The following is a 15,619-nucleotide window of genomic DNA, read 5'->3' as shown; positions in this document are numbered from 1 at the left end:
ATCTAACTTTGAGTCCTGGAGCTGCAACATAGACTGCTTGGTATAATGTTCAGCACTCAATTACTGGTTGCTGTTTTACTAAGAACACTGATTCAGTGGTGTACCTAGGCCTGAAACTTGGACTGTTAGCTCACTATCTAGTTACCATCTTTATTTCTATGCAGAGGTTTTCTCAGCAGAAAGTAAGCTATTATTTTGGACTTTTCTACCATTCTAAGCTATAAAATGATGGTTTTTATCAGGGATATTTAACATCCCCCACATCTCTTAATCTATTCTTGTCCTAACTCACTTTTATCTTATTTCTAAATCATTCTGAATAGCTTGGTAATATGTTTGTTTGCATAATGAATACATTACTTAATGGTTAATATACTATATGTGTACACACTTTAAAGAATATAGAAATAGGTTTTGAAGATATATTTCTTAGAAATATACAATGTGTGTATCATGTGTAAATGTATGCATTATGTGCATGCACATATATATGTATAGTGACATTTCAGCAAGTGACAGACTATAGATATCATTATGGTCCCATGAGATTATAATGGAGACTAAAAGTTGTTTTTGTGTGTGTGTTTGTTTGTTTTTAACCTAGTTCAGTTGCAGCTGTTGTAACAGGAACATGATTCCTTATTCACATGATTGTGGTGATGCTGGGGTAAGAAGCCTACTATGCTGCCAGTAGTAAAAAAATACAACCCCTACGATTATGTACAATCTATAATTCATAATAATAATAATAATAATAATAATAATAATAATAATTGACTATGTTACTGGTTTGGGTATTTAATAATACTTTTTATTATTATTTTAGAGTATACTAAGTTTACTTATAAAAAACAAAGTATACTATAAACAGTATGCAGTGTTACATAGACGGTAGTCTCATGTATTTCACATCTACCACAAAGAATCAAGAGACCACACCAAGTGATTGACCTATCCCAATTAGGCTTGTAAAATTAGTCTCTAATGTGTGCTTGACAATGAAATCACTAATTGACACATTTCTCAGAAGGTATCCCCACCACACGACTGTAAATTTCAATATAATTTAGTGTGAATGTGTTGTCATTCTACTTAAAGAACAGTTCTGTGAAAGGTGGGGGTATACTCTACCCTCCTTAAACCATGACAAAAGGGTGGACTGAGGGTTCTTTTCCTTTAAGGAAAGGACTGAAGAGAGGTACACCTGCCTCAAAAAACTTCTTCTTAAAGGCACTTTCCTGGGAGAAGTCTAAGCCCAAGTACCATGTGAAGTGGTGTAAGCCACTCATAAATAGGAGGACATAGACAATGCTTAGTTTTGGTTTCCTGTTCTCCATTTTGTGCAAAAGGCAAATGTAGGAAACTTAGGTGCATCTTATAAAACCGGTCTATACCAACTATAGCCACTATTCCTCTAGAATTTGGTAAGGCAAATACTTGAGAAAATCCTCAAATATAGATAAACTACTAATGGCATACATTACATAAAGCTTTAAAGGTAATTCCAGAATACTTTTCAAAATATTAAAAAAATATTTCATTTCTTACTGGTGTTAGACATGATGGCTTTCACTGAAGAGCCTTTCCTGAGTGACTTTTCCACCCATTTCCTTCTTCATGTATAGGAACAGTTCACAGGACCCAACAAAGTCAACCACGGTATTGATGAAAGATTAAATACCTTCTTAAAGTATGCATTTCTATATTGATCCAGAAACTGAATCAGTCCAGACATAAAGCAGTAGCTGATCTCTTGAATGTTTATTGAGGTTTGTCTTTCTATGTGCATGAAGATGTGTATGTTGGTTAGGATGATCAGATGTAGGAGACGATGAATGGATATATTTCCCCAGTTATAATCAGACTATAATTCTTGAGCCAGACAGCAGGGTACTTTGAAAATATGAATGGATACAATGTCATTCTTTACTTAAAAAAAATAAACTAGGTTTAAAGAATGAATAATCATGGCATTAGGGATTTAAACAAAATATTTTCTGGTAACAATCTTCAGACAGCTTCCCTGGGTACCCTTCTCACTAGGACCCTTCCTGTCTTCTATGAGAGATTATCAACTCTGTATGTGTTCATAGATCCAAGGCTTACAAGCAATATGTAAAATGACTTCTTTATATATGTTTTAAACAAGGTTGTCACTAATCTGGTCTAGTATACATTTCTCCAGATGGTTTAATGATTATGAACATTTTAATTTTCATTTTTAGAAGAAGGCAATGTAAATGCTAGGCTTCAAATTATATCTAATTATACTGACTCCTTGAAATTACTGTAAAAGGCAATGACATTTCTCTTTATCTTCTTGGATATAAAATGATGCTCTCTTTGAAGTCTGTGTTCATGAAGGTTCACGTTCAGAGCCAGTCTAAGTGTAAGAGAGGACCACAGGTTCAAAGGCAAAACAAGAATCTGATAAAATGCATGATTAAAGTTTTATAAGGGCAAGCTTAAATATCTTGTGGGATTTTACCTTATGGAAAATATAAATAGGCTTAAATTTTTAAAGTTATGAAAAATAAATTTTAATAACATTCATAGTGAAGTTTTTTTTTTCTCTTCATTGTGTACTTTCTAAAAAGGTAATAAATCCTATTTTCCAAATAAATTCAGTTCAGTTACAGTGACCCTAACTTTACATTAGAAGAGTCAAAGACTATGTCACAGATTTTATTATATCGAAATTCATTTTTAAAGCTAGGGTAAAATAGTTACAACAGTACTCCAACCACCTCCTGAATTGAATCAAGCTTTCTAGAGTAGTTATAAATCATACAAGGTCTACGGGAGATGTTTGAAATTCATACATGCCCAGTTAACAGATGATTCTTTAAAACCAAGCAAACAAAAAGGAAAACACTAAGGCCACCAAGATCCAAGATGTAAACATGTCTCTATCTAGTTTCTATTAAATTTGTAATACTTCTAATTTGCACATTCAACATGTAACATACCCACCTGGACAGAGAGTTCATTTAGAATAAAAATGAAAAATCTAAAGGTGACAAAGCCAGCAGTCGTAGGAAGAGAGACTTGGCTCAATATTCTACATAGAGCCCACACAATAGTTACTGTTCTTCCTATGTAAGGAAGTTCCTTCAAATCAACGAAATACAGATGAATATTTGAATAAGTGTGTAAATACTGACAGCAAATTCACAAAACGGAGATGCAAATTCCAATGAGGTTAAAAAAGGAAATTTTAATTTAATAGATATCCAAATTATTATAAGGAGACTCCAGTTATAAAATTGTTAGGTAAGAAAATTTTTGTGGAATGAAATATGCTTTTGTTGTTGTTGTTTTGTTTGCAGCAGGGGCAGTACCAGGGATTGAACTCAGGGGCACTCATTCACTGAGCCCTGAGCCACATCCCCAGCCCTATTTTGTATTTTATTTAGAGACAGGGTCTCACTGAGTTGCTTAGCACCTTGCTTTTGCTGAGGCTGGCTTTGAACTTGTGATACTCCTGTCTCACCCTCCAGAGCTGCTGGGATTATAGATGTACGACACTGTGCCCAGCAGAGAAATGCACTCTTTTGATAAAAGGCAAATTCTGGCACTGCTGTTGAAAGTATAAAGACTTTTCAGTTATTTTTCTGAGGATATAAACAAATAAATAAGAAAGATATTAACAATAGTAAGATATTAAGACTATTACAGATATTAAGAATGATTGGGTTAATGTTTTTATTTTTAATAAAATCTAGAAACACAATAATGTCTGACAACTGAAAACTTGAAAAACATACAAATATATATAAGCACACAGAGAAGAAGATACTATGATTTATCCTTAAGTGAATACACAGTTGTAATATGTACATCATCTACATGGAGAAAATGTGTGCTATGAGTGAGTGAGTGAGTGTGTGTGTGTATGTGTGTGTGTGTGTGTGTGTGTTTCTGAACAGTCCAGGACTATGGATTATGTGTAAGTTTTATCATCTTGATTTTTAAATATGATTTTTATTTTAATTTTCATTCTCCCCATTTTAAAGTCATAAGCATGTTTTCTTCCCATACCTTCCTGTTATTTTTCTGATTATAAAAATGATGCACACCTTTGCAAAGTACAAGCTACAGTTAAAGAACAAGCAACATTTGATACCAAATTTACCATTCCTTTGTCCATAGATGGTATGACAATTGTTTGAGCCTCATTTTCAAAGAATAGTTTTATTCTTTTCTTTCTTGTTTCTTCACTAAACTGTCTACTATCAAGGTTGTTACCATATGTTCTTGTATTTAATGTGACTAACATAACCAATTATTAGCCAAACAGAAATTCAAGAATCATTTCTTGCATATCACAGAAACCTGGGACTCTGGACTCAGACTGCATTAATTTGAACCCTGAGTCTTCCCTTGAGACATTTATTCATCTTTCTGGGCAGAAATGCTCTTATTCATAAAGCAGGGTTGACACTGACACCTAATGTTGGGGTTAGGGTTAGTGACTGCTTCTTCTTCAATCTGACATTTCCTTTTATTCAGAGGAGGCTCCTTTAGGATAAAACTCTTGCTTCCCCAATCCCTTCCCAATATTCACCCTTTCCTGGAGTCAGGAAGGTTAGATTAGGATAAAAGGCACAAATAACCTATCAGATTGAAGTTTGAAGACATCCCTTTCACCTCCTGTTCTCTCTGTGGAACACATCTGACCAAAGAGAATTACTGCCCTCCCAGGCCACTGACCTCCAGGCAATGAACACCATGCTGTCAGGAGCCCTACCACCAGTGACCAGATGAATATGCTTCTCTCACACTGAGAGGAATCACAGGCTCCGTGGCAGAGATTTAAAAAAACATAAAGGTGATATTTGAGTCCCTCTATGTCATAATCTTTTTGTTATTTCTCAATTGGTACAAAATTACTAAACAGAAGCATTGGTATTAAATGGGTTCCAACTTCACAACCCTCATAGGCTACTGTGAAGAGCACGTCTTACAATGTTTGTACTAAATAATTGCCATTTCTTGTATATATGGTGTGTGTGTTTATACAGAACATACATAAAAACACATGTATATGTATGTACTGGTTTGTATATGTATGTGCTTATAATTATTTAGAGATAATTTTCATAGTTCATAAAGTAAAAAGTATGCCAATATGTGTGCACACACATGTGTACATACATGTAGGTCTTTGCTGATTTAGTTTATCATCAAAATTCAGCATTGTTAAATGTACAGCTGGAGTACCAGTGAAGCCTTACATTGTGCATTAATTTGACACAAAATTTGACCTTCTGTATTTGCAAGTAAAAATTTGATTATGTCAATATAAATTCTCTTATTCTGTAAACACACTTGCATTATTATCAGTAATACACATTACAAGATCACTTCTAAGATAAGTGTTTAGTGTTAGTATACTTTGACATTAAAAATATGAAAGTCTTGAATTTTCTTTGTTTCACCAAGCTATAAAATATGATTAAATGAAATTGTTGCCATTTTAAAGACAGCTTATATTTTAGTTAAAATAATGTTACCTCTAAATCCAAAGAACTAAAGTCTTTTGCCCATTCTTAGTTTAATACTTCTGGCTTGATGAAAGAAAGAGCAACTCCATTGCCTAATGCGTTATATAGTTATATACATTATTATCCAGGGCACAGTTGAAAGTGTTTTATGAATTAACGTTAAAGCCAAAACAGATGAAGGATAGCACGTTAATAATATGATTCGGGTAAGCATATATAATCAGTTTATGATACCTTTTCATTTCTACTGAAGCCTATGACTTGTCCTGAATTCTTTAAAAGGAAAAATATTGATCCCCAAGGGGGGAAAAACATAGTAAACAATTTTTAGTGTTGTTATAGGAAAAAAAGGAAAGTGAAATAAAATTGCTAAGGCTCTTTCTTCAAACAATTTAATTCAAATGAAACTGGGTAAAAGAAATCTGGAATACACGATAAAATTTGGATTTGCTTGAGTACCTACTATATGTAAGAATTATTAATTTACAAAGAGACACAGGTGACCCCACCTTTCTGAATAAAATGGACTTATCAACGCACCTTTAATTTCCTTAAATTATATTCTTATTGTGCAAGTTTTCCTTACTTATATTAGATTTTAGGGTCCATTTTAAATATAATACTTGCAGTATTTCCATGTAACTAAAACAATCTTACCAAAACACTGAATTTAATGACAGAGGCCCAGTCATCTGGAATGATATCTGCTTTTTCCCCTGAGGCTCATTTTTGCTCATTTTTTCCCATATTCTTCTTCATCTATTTCCCCCCAGATATGATATTTTTGAATCTTATACTTGTTGTTCAACACCCTATCAAATAGTAATTTGGGGAACTTCTCAGCTTATCACTAGAATAATTAGCCTAAAGAGTAATATATTTGCTTTTAATCAATGAACAAGTGTTCCACACTGTATTCAACCCCTGTGCAATTAATCAAAGCACAGCAAGGACGCATGTGGTGTACTGGGACTTCACAATTTCACACTAATAAACATAGGAAGCAATCAGTGGCAAGCATTTAAAGTGTATTTTGAAGAGGACAACGTAAAGTCATCTGCAGTCATTGACTTACCCAAGACTGTGAGCTCTGCAGAGGCACTAATGTTCTCATTTTTATATGTGACAACACAGGTATACGTTCCACTGTCGTCATCTGTCACATTGGAGATAAGCAAGTTGCTTCCACCCAATAAAGAATACTTTTTAGACCTGTAAGACACCAGGCATATATAATTATACAGTAAATTAACACACGTTTGCAGGCGAGGTACTCAAGGTTTAAATGAATTTTGCAAACCTCAAACATAAAATTGGAAACAAACCCTGTATGAGAGGGGCTTGATAATATCTCACTTATTGACCTAAAATTAATTCAAAGGAAACTACTCGCACTGGAAGGCAGCATGTAGTAATCAGAGAGATGAAACAGGAATAACTGCAGTGCTAAAAAAGAAACTTACAGTTAATCTAGTCCATTTACCCCCTTTTAAATTTGAGAGCCTCAGGGTGCAAAGAAGTGGTTCTCTCAGAGTGGAGGGCAATGTTCTGTGCCCTGACATCCAATTCAGTGATCTTGTACGAAGCCACAACTTACACTGAACCCAAACTGCCTAAACATATGCAAAGAGCATGTGTCTGCTGAGGCCGTAACATTTCTTGCAAGCTTTAATGATCCCAGAAAAGTTGTGATATCATACTGTTGTTATCTAAGTACATATTTGAGGTGGATGAATTTAAAGATTAATATATGATCTATGGACCTATCTCATCATAGAAAATAAATGTGTTAAAAAAGAGTACACCAGTCCTCCCAATCAATGAAATTAATTTCTTAAGTGAGATCCATTTAATCAAAATGTTTTAGAATAAGTATTCTGTCATATGAAGGGCTCACTTTCTAACTCTATCTTATTATTAATGCTCCAGTAATTCAAGACCAGGCACATTCTCCTGTCTTACCTTAAATATTTGTTACAGCTGGGATAGTCATGGGCAAAACTGGAGCTAAAAGGAATTGCTCAGACATTACGATGATATACCACATATTGAAATCCAGAATTTTCGGTTTCTTTATTCCCTTTTTATTGAGGTATAATTGAAAAAAAAAGTGTATGTATTTATACAATGCGATGTGATGTTTTATGTTTATGTATAAAGGATGAAATATGTGTTTGTACATATATAAACAAATGTCTACACACACATACACACAAAGAGAGAGAGAGAGAGAGAGAGAGAGAGAGAGAGAGAGAGAATGAACATCCAGCTAATTAACCTAAACATCACCTCACATAGTAATCTTCTGTGTGTGTGTGCTCAGAATGTTTAAGATCTATCTCTCTATTCCACTACCTTAGGATGAGGTCATCTAGATGCCTCATCTTAAGACTTTGGATGGGACCACCTCAATAACTATCCTGGCTTTCTCAATTTCCTCTCAGAATTGATCTTATGCATTTTGACTCTTTTCCCCATGGGCTCAAGCCAGTGGTTAGATGCCATTTATACACTGTATAATGCTGAGGAAGAAGGGGAAAAATCCAATTATCATGAGAAACCTAGCATTTCTAGGCATTTGTGTCAAATTAGAGAAAAGTAAACAATAATGCATATTTCACAGAAATCCTAAATGAGTGTACCTGAGTTGGATGACTTCCTGGCCCCGTAACCAGGTGAAACTGGGCGGAGGGTAGCCAGAAACACAGCACTCCAGGACAGCATCCCTTCCTTCAATGGCCACCACGTTGGATGGTCTTTGCAGAAAATACAGCTGCCTATGCAGTCCTGGATCTATGAAGAAAAAATAGAGGATGAAATACTTTATGAAAAACATTTCCAAGATAAATGACACAACTGAAATCATTTTTCCCCTAAGAAGACACAATGATGGAGAGGAAAGAAAGAAAAATGGAAAGATGCTGGTGAAACTTATGAATAAACTCCTAAAAGAGTTTCCCCAGTCTCCAAATTCTAGGATTATATTGGGATAACCTTAGCCATTGAGATGTCATGGCATAAGGCAAAGGACATAGATGGAGGATATAGGTGACTCATTTGGGCTATTGACCTTGTTAATTTGTCACTATTAGAGAAACAGCCAACATTATTAGTAACTTTTCTAAGGGTTCTCATCTGAAAATTTTATATGTTCAGTCTGTGTGCCAATAATATCTATTCCACTTTCTTCTGCTTAGTTCATTGCTTTGGTGACTTGATACATATGATAAACATAGATAATAAAAATTGTGCTCCATAGCACACAGGCTCTAAGGATTAGAATATAAAGGTTTTGCAAAAAATATCAGCTTTCTTCAAAAAGGAAGTTATATTTGTATAAATAAAGTTGGTTTGCTTGTTTTTTTAAACAATGTCTGGTTGTATCTTAACCTTTATTTATATTTAATTTTTAAATATTTCAAACAGTGAGATTGTCCCTAGATCTGTGCCCCTGGGTGAAGCAGTGCTTGTACCCTTCTATTCATCTCACATATTTACTTGTTCTATAAATGCAGCATTACTAGTGTTGTCTGGCAGGTAATTGAAACAGTGTTTGTACAACCTAAGAACTCATGTTATTCAACCTGAGAACTCAAGTGATCCAAAGCGATTAAGATATCAACAGATGGAATATGCAAAAAAAAAAAAAATACAGTCTTAAGCACAGGGCTCAGCTCCATCAGAGTAAAGAGCTTCCCTTCCCTCCATTATAGAAGCCCAGTCCTCCTGCCTAGGGTATACCAGTCTTCAAGGTTAGGGGGACTTGGAGGAGACTGTCCCACCTAAGCCAAACTTTCTGACATGACCTGCTGACCAAATTTCAATCCCTCTGAATTGGTGTATTTAAGATAAGATGCTGAGTTTCCACGTTTCCACTAAAATTCACATCTCTCTAGGAGATTTAATTAAGACTATTTTCAATTTAATGCATTTAGTGGAATTAGCCTTTCATTTGTCATGATGCAAAATCAAAGGAAAATCCCGATGCAAAGAAAATGAGGCAATGAAGTCTTCACAACTAAGACTGTGCTGAATGAAGAATGGCTGAGGGAGATTAGATCCAACTGTATCACAGCATAGGGTACTGGAGATGAGGGAGGAACTGAGGTGGGAAGGAAGCTGGGACATATTTTAACATTGTTATTAATTTCCCATTGTCAGATCCAACTCCACAGGGTAATATAAGAATTGAAATTCTCAAATTAATAATTGGGATTATACTTGTCATCTATTTTGTGTGCAGAGAAAAAAAGTAAATTCACACTTTCTCAGTCTTGCCACATCTGTTTCTAGTTGTTCCAGCAACAAAAATAAATAATCTTCACAATGAAAATATTGAAGGCATTTTCCAAATGTGTTTATCATCATTAAACCAATATTGTAGAAAAATGCCTCAAAACCTTTGCTAGTTGCCAGTGGCATGTTTTACTTCCTTTCTCTAAAATGACTTTTCAAATTAAACAAATATGCTTCAAAAGATAATAATGCTTACAAAAAAAATTCTGAAATGGACAAGTTCCCAAAATGTGTATATACAACTCAGTATCTTTGTTACAGAGGACCATTTATTCAAATTCTTTACTTTCACCACCTGCTCCTCAGCAGACATGTGTCCTCCATATACATCACAAATGCTGCTCTACAATACCTTGGAAAACATCAAGTAAGATCTACTAAGTGTAATATTTTAGCTAAAAGAAAATTTACCAGGGACAGGTAAAATCACAGGTAATTTATTTACCTGTGGAAGAGCCAATATTTCAACTCAAATGACTATACTTCATCAGAAAACAAAATCGTGTAAAACAAAATGATTCAATTTTAGAATATTCTTAAAAATTGTTTTCATTTGACAAAAAATTGAACAGATAGTGTACAGAGTTTCTATATACCGGATCACATCCCATGTCACTCAGTTTCCCCTATTATAAACATCTTACATTGTTGTTACAATTGTTACAATTAATGAGCCAATATTGACATACTATTATTAACTAATGTCCCCATTTTACATTAAGACTATCTGTATCTTGTATAGATTTTGACAAATGCATGTTAAGTATCCAAAATTACAGTATTATGTAGAGTAGTTTGAATACCCTAAAAAATATTAAGTTTACTTATTCATGCCTCTGCCACAATTCCTTCTTCCATTCTTGTGTCTTTTCCAGAATGTTCTATCATTGAAATCACACAATATGCTACTTTTCAGATGGAATTTTATTACACTTAGCTATATGCATTTAATATTTTTGTGACTTGACTGCTCATTAATTTGTATTGTTGGATAATATTCTATTGCATAGATGTATCATAATTTGTTTATGTATTTATTCACCTATTGAAGGACACTGGCTATTTTCAGTTTTTTAACAAACTGCCATAAATATTCACATATAGAAATTTTTCAATTCCATTGCATCAATATATACATTGGAATAGAATTACTAAATTGTATTGTAAAGTATTGTAAATCTATGTTTAGCTTTGTAAGAAACTTCCAAGATGTCTTCCAAAGTGGTTGTGCAATATATCATTCCCAGCATTAAGGAATGAGAGTGCCTGGCACCCATATCCTCAGCAACATTTGGTATGGTCATATTTTTAATATGTGCATTTTAATGGGTGTGCAATAATACCTCACATGCTGTTGGTCACATGTAATATGCTATTCTTGGCATTTGTAAGCCTTTGGTGAAGTGTCCAAATATCTTTCCTATTTTTTTTAATGGTTGGTTTGTTTTCATACCATTGAGTTTCCAGAGTTCTGTATGTATTTTGTATATAAGTCCTTTATCATATTATACAATATTTTCTCTGTCTGTGGGTGGCTGTTTTTCATTCTCTTAGCACTAACTTTTAAACAGTAGAAAATTTTAATTTTAAGAAAGTCTAACTTGTTTTTTACTTCCATGCATTTTTTTTTAGGTATTCTACCTGAAAGTTCATAACCATATCTGAGATCACCTTGATTTCCTATGTTATCTTCTAGAAATATTAATCTTGTGGTTTACATTTAGATCATCAGATCCATCTGAGATAATCTTTATAAAAGATGGAAGATACATGTCTAGATGTTTTTGATAGTTATGTCCAATTGTCTTTCTCCATGTACTTGATTTTGCTCCTTGGTCAAAAAACTTTTGATGGGGCCTGTGTAGGTATATTTCTGAGAGCCCCATTCTGTTCCATTGACCCATCTGTCCATTCTTTTGCAAATTCTATACTGACTTGTCTATTGTAAGTCCTGAAGTCAGGTCCTACCCATCCCATGACTCTAGTCTTCTTCCTCACTTTTGTGTTCACTACTCTGGGTATCTCCACATAAATTCAAAATGAGTTTGTTGAAATCTACAAAACAAATTGCTGGAATTGTTGTCTTCATATTAAAATATCTTGACATCACAAGGCTCCTATTGTCTCAAAGCATCCTTCTGCTATTACATTTAAAATCAAATAATATATTCCAGAGTAAGCCAATACCGACCTGGCCCATTTCAGTTCCTTGTTATCATAGATGCACTGGAGTTTGTGAGCCTGATCATGTATATGCAAATTTCAGTGTTTGGTAGGGGATTTTGGTTTCATATCCCCAAACATATTTCTCTATATCTCATCTAATAAACTCTAATATTAAGAAAGTTCCCAAAAGAGTTAAAAGAAAATAGTTCAGGGGCTGGGGATGTGGCTCAAGCGGTAGCGTGCTTGCCTGGCATACGTGTGGCCCAGGTTCGATCCTCAGCACCACATACAAACAAAGATGTTGTGTCTGCCGAAAACTAAAAAATAAATATTAAAACTAACTCTCTCTCTCTCTCTCTCTCTCTCTCTCTCTCTCTCTCCCTCCCTCTCAAAAAAAAAGAAAGAAAATAGTTCATATGAAAATAGTATACAACACAGATTAGCATGACCACAAAATGTCTGAAGTTCCTCCAGTACAGAAGTGAGTGTTCACTTCTCTGGCCTGGTCCTATGTCTTGCTTTGACAAACAGATTTTGGTGGGAATTATGCTATGTGAGTTGTGGAACCAAGGACTCAAGAGGTCTTTGCTTCTGTGATTGCTCTTTGAGACTAGCATGTTAGTGGACCCAAATAAAGAGTGACAGATCACAAAGATTTTAACTGAGGCCACCAGCCAGCAGCCATGTCCAACTGCCAGACTCATGAGAGAGGCAATCTTGAATCCTATGTCTCAACCAAATACACATAAATGAGACCGAGTAAAACCAGAAATTGCTGAGGTAAACTGCAGAATTGTCAGAAATTGTTGCTAGGTTAAGATGCTAAATTCTGTAGTAGTTTATTATTCAACAACAAATAACTGAAACATATACATAAAAAATATATACACAAAAACAAAACAAACCCACCCCCCAAATTTAAAATGTCAAGTAACTATTTTTGCCATTGTTATTTTAGTTTGATTTCAGTTTAATTGCTAGGGTGATCTTGAGTACATACAGAGACAATATTCAACGTGATATCTGCACATTTTTCTCCTTTAAAATACTTGAGAGGACCATTAAAAGTCATACTTATATTTTAAAAATAGGACAATAAAACACAAGGTTAACTTTTCTGTGATATATTTGTGGGTGGTTTTTATTTTAATCTTTGAATTATTCTGTATTTTCTAAAGATTTTCAAAAGAACATATATTTTTAGGGTGAAGAGTTATTTTCAACTCTAGTGGTACAAAGTGTATAGAAATTATACAATGGGCCAAAAACATCATAAATGTTAATGACTAAAACTTCAAGCAAATATTTAAGAGCCAATGAAAGCTTTGTCTCTAAGCTCCAAATAGTAGAGAGGAAAAAGTACCTAGGAAATGTGAACTTTAAATTCTAGCTTTATGACTCTTGTTGATTAAATTGATTTTAATGGAACTAGAATGAAATTAGTAATTACTGATAAAAACAATTTGTTCTCTGGCTGTATAGGCACTAACTATTCCAGTCAAAGTGAAGAGAACAGGAAGAATTTCTCCAGTGAACAAGGAGCATGGTTTAATTACCAAAAAAAAAAAATAATGAAAAACAATTTGGAATGTGGTTTCATAAACTGGGTGATAGGTACACACACATTTTACTTTTCTTTTAAACTGTACATACAGTTCATATACTTTTATATGTGTTTGTGTGTGTGTGGTGTGTGTGTGTGTGCATTTTAACATATTTTTAAAATAAAACTGCAAGGAAAATGTGTGCATGGATCCTGAAAAATATATCTGATAATCATTTCACCAGCAAACTAGCAAAAATTGACTTCTCTTCTAATATCAAATTTCCGTATTAAAAAGTTACAAAGTAGCCTTATCTAATGTAAGCTCGTGAAAGTAAACCCCAAAATATTCATTTTTCTAAATTGATTCCAAGTTATCATGATTTACTTGGACTAAAACCCAGTTTAGCTTTTTCCTGTTTGGAAAAAAAAAAAAAAAAGATGTTAGCTTCATTCTTTGAATTGGTTCCTGGGTCACCAGAGTAATAGTACAGTAAATCTCCCTCAGAGTGCAAAAGAGTAACATATAAAGGAAGACCATCATAGAGCTACCTTTCTGGGTCTACAGATTGCCTGGAGGAACAGAACTACCATATGGAGACACCTTGTCTTTGCCTGTTCTTCCCACTCTATCTCCTTTTAACTTGTTTTTCAATGGAAATTTTGGCCTACTTTGCTTAATCTGAGTAGGAGAGGACTGCTCTACAATCTATTAAAAAATAAAGAATAATTATTTAGACAGTGAACCTCAAACTGTTGGGTATTACTGAGGACCCCAAAGGGCTTTTGTTCATGTAGGTTATAGCTCCAAATATTTACCAAAAATCAAAATCAAAATTTATTTTTTAAATGTATACTTATATCTTACCAAAAATTTTCCAAAAATATCTATAGTTTTAAAACAAAAATATTAGTGAGGATCATAAGCAGTTCTTTACATTTTTTGTAAGTACATTTAATGAGTGGTTTATTTAAAAATAACTATTATAATATTACTTTCTTCATTCACAATGGTCTGTATGTGGTTTTCATTGAATTACATGAAAACAACATGACTTCAAACAGATATGTAGCTGTAAAGAAAGGCATATTTTGACAGCCTTTTCAGATAATTGTAGATATTATCCTTTAACACTATACCAAATTTCAACAAGCAGTTTCTTGCAAGTTGGTTGCAATGTGGAATCTGACATAATATCAGTAAACATTTTGTGCTGTTTTAAAAATCCATTGCTCTATCTTGTACTTTGGATGGATCTTTTACCCATGCATGATTTTATCACATCAATCAATGGTCATTTTGAACAGTACACTGCATTAGACAGGTCTTCCAAATGTTGACACGTATCATTATAGAGTATCAAAAAATCTCATTTGTTACTATCACCGCTAATCCAATAGAAATGACTTTTAATGCTGTGAAGCTGTCAAGGTCCCAGTGATAGATACAAAGTTTTCTAAATTTCGAATTTTAGCTTTAAAACACGAATTTCATCCTTGGCAGCAAATACTATTTTCCTTAAAGTGACTGGTTCACTTTGTTCATTTGTGAGAAAATATCTAATAAGCACCCAAGTCTGAATAGTTACAGTGTTTCTTTTGGTTGTCCTTTTAAGTAAAATATATATATATATATATATATATATATATATATATATATATATATATATATATATATTCATGAGGAAAATAAAATGCTAGAGAGTTTGGTTTGAAATTCAGATGATCACAAAAGTGTTTACTGTGCAAAACTCTTTGTACTTGGATTTCCTTCATGTGTATTTCTCATTTTAGCATGCAGCATATTAAAAAAGATGTGCACTTAACATCAAGATTCAATAAAATTAGTAGCCTGTACTAAAAATGATGTGCACTTAACATCAAGATTCAATAAAATTAGTAGCCTGTCCTTCATCAAGGACATCCAGGGGGCATGGTGAAATGTACAACAGATACAGAAGCATGAGTTTTAAAGTAGGTTTGACCTCCAGGTCCCCTTAAAGCAACATGAAGATCCAGTGGCCATACTGATGCACAGGGTCTCAAACAACTCATTACCCTTTGTGCTCACCATAGGAATAATTTTGCATCTTTCAAGTAAAAGTGT

At 33.8% G+C, this 15,619-nt stretch overlaps 1 protein-coding gene across 3 annotated transcripts in view; it reads right to left on the bottom strand.

Moving 5' to 3' along the window:
• Nucleotides 1-15,619, bottom strand: part of Dcc (DCC netrin 1 receptor) — a 1,097,715-nt gene that overhangs the window by 564,688 nt on the left and 517,408 nt on the right. For all 3 annotated transcript variants that reach the window (XM_046419457.2, XM_058571333.1, XM_058571334.1), the window contains exons 4-5: nt 8,150-8,300; nt 6,583-6,719 (exon numbers count right to left, since the gene is read on the bottom strand). In XM_046419457.2, the coding sequence (XP_046275413.1) occupies nt 6,583-6,719; nt 8,150-8,300 (288 nt within the window). The remainder of the gene's footprint in view (nt 1-6,582; nt 6,720-8,149; nt 8,301-15,619) is intronic.

The sequence above is a fragment of the Marmota monax genome, unplaced genomic scaffold, assembly GCF_021218885.2.
Source record: "Marmota monax isolate L192 unplaced genomic scaffold, Marmota_monax_Labrador192_F-V1.1 WCK01_AAM20220418_F8-fsc00088, whole genome shotgun sequence".
In the NCBI taxonomy this organism is placed as follows: domain Eukaryota; kingdom Metazoa; phylum Chordata; class Mammalia; order Rodentia; family Sciuridae; genus Marmota; species Marmota monax.
The sequence above is the reverse complement of the archived record's forward strand: the minus strand, read 5'-3'. Positions and strand labels throughout refer to the sequence as shown.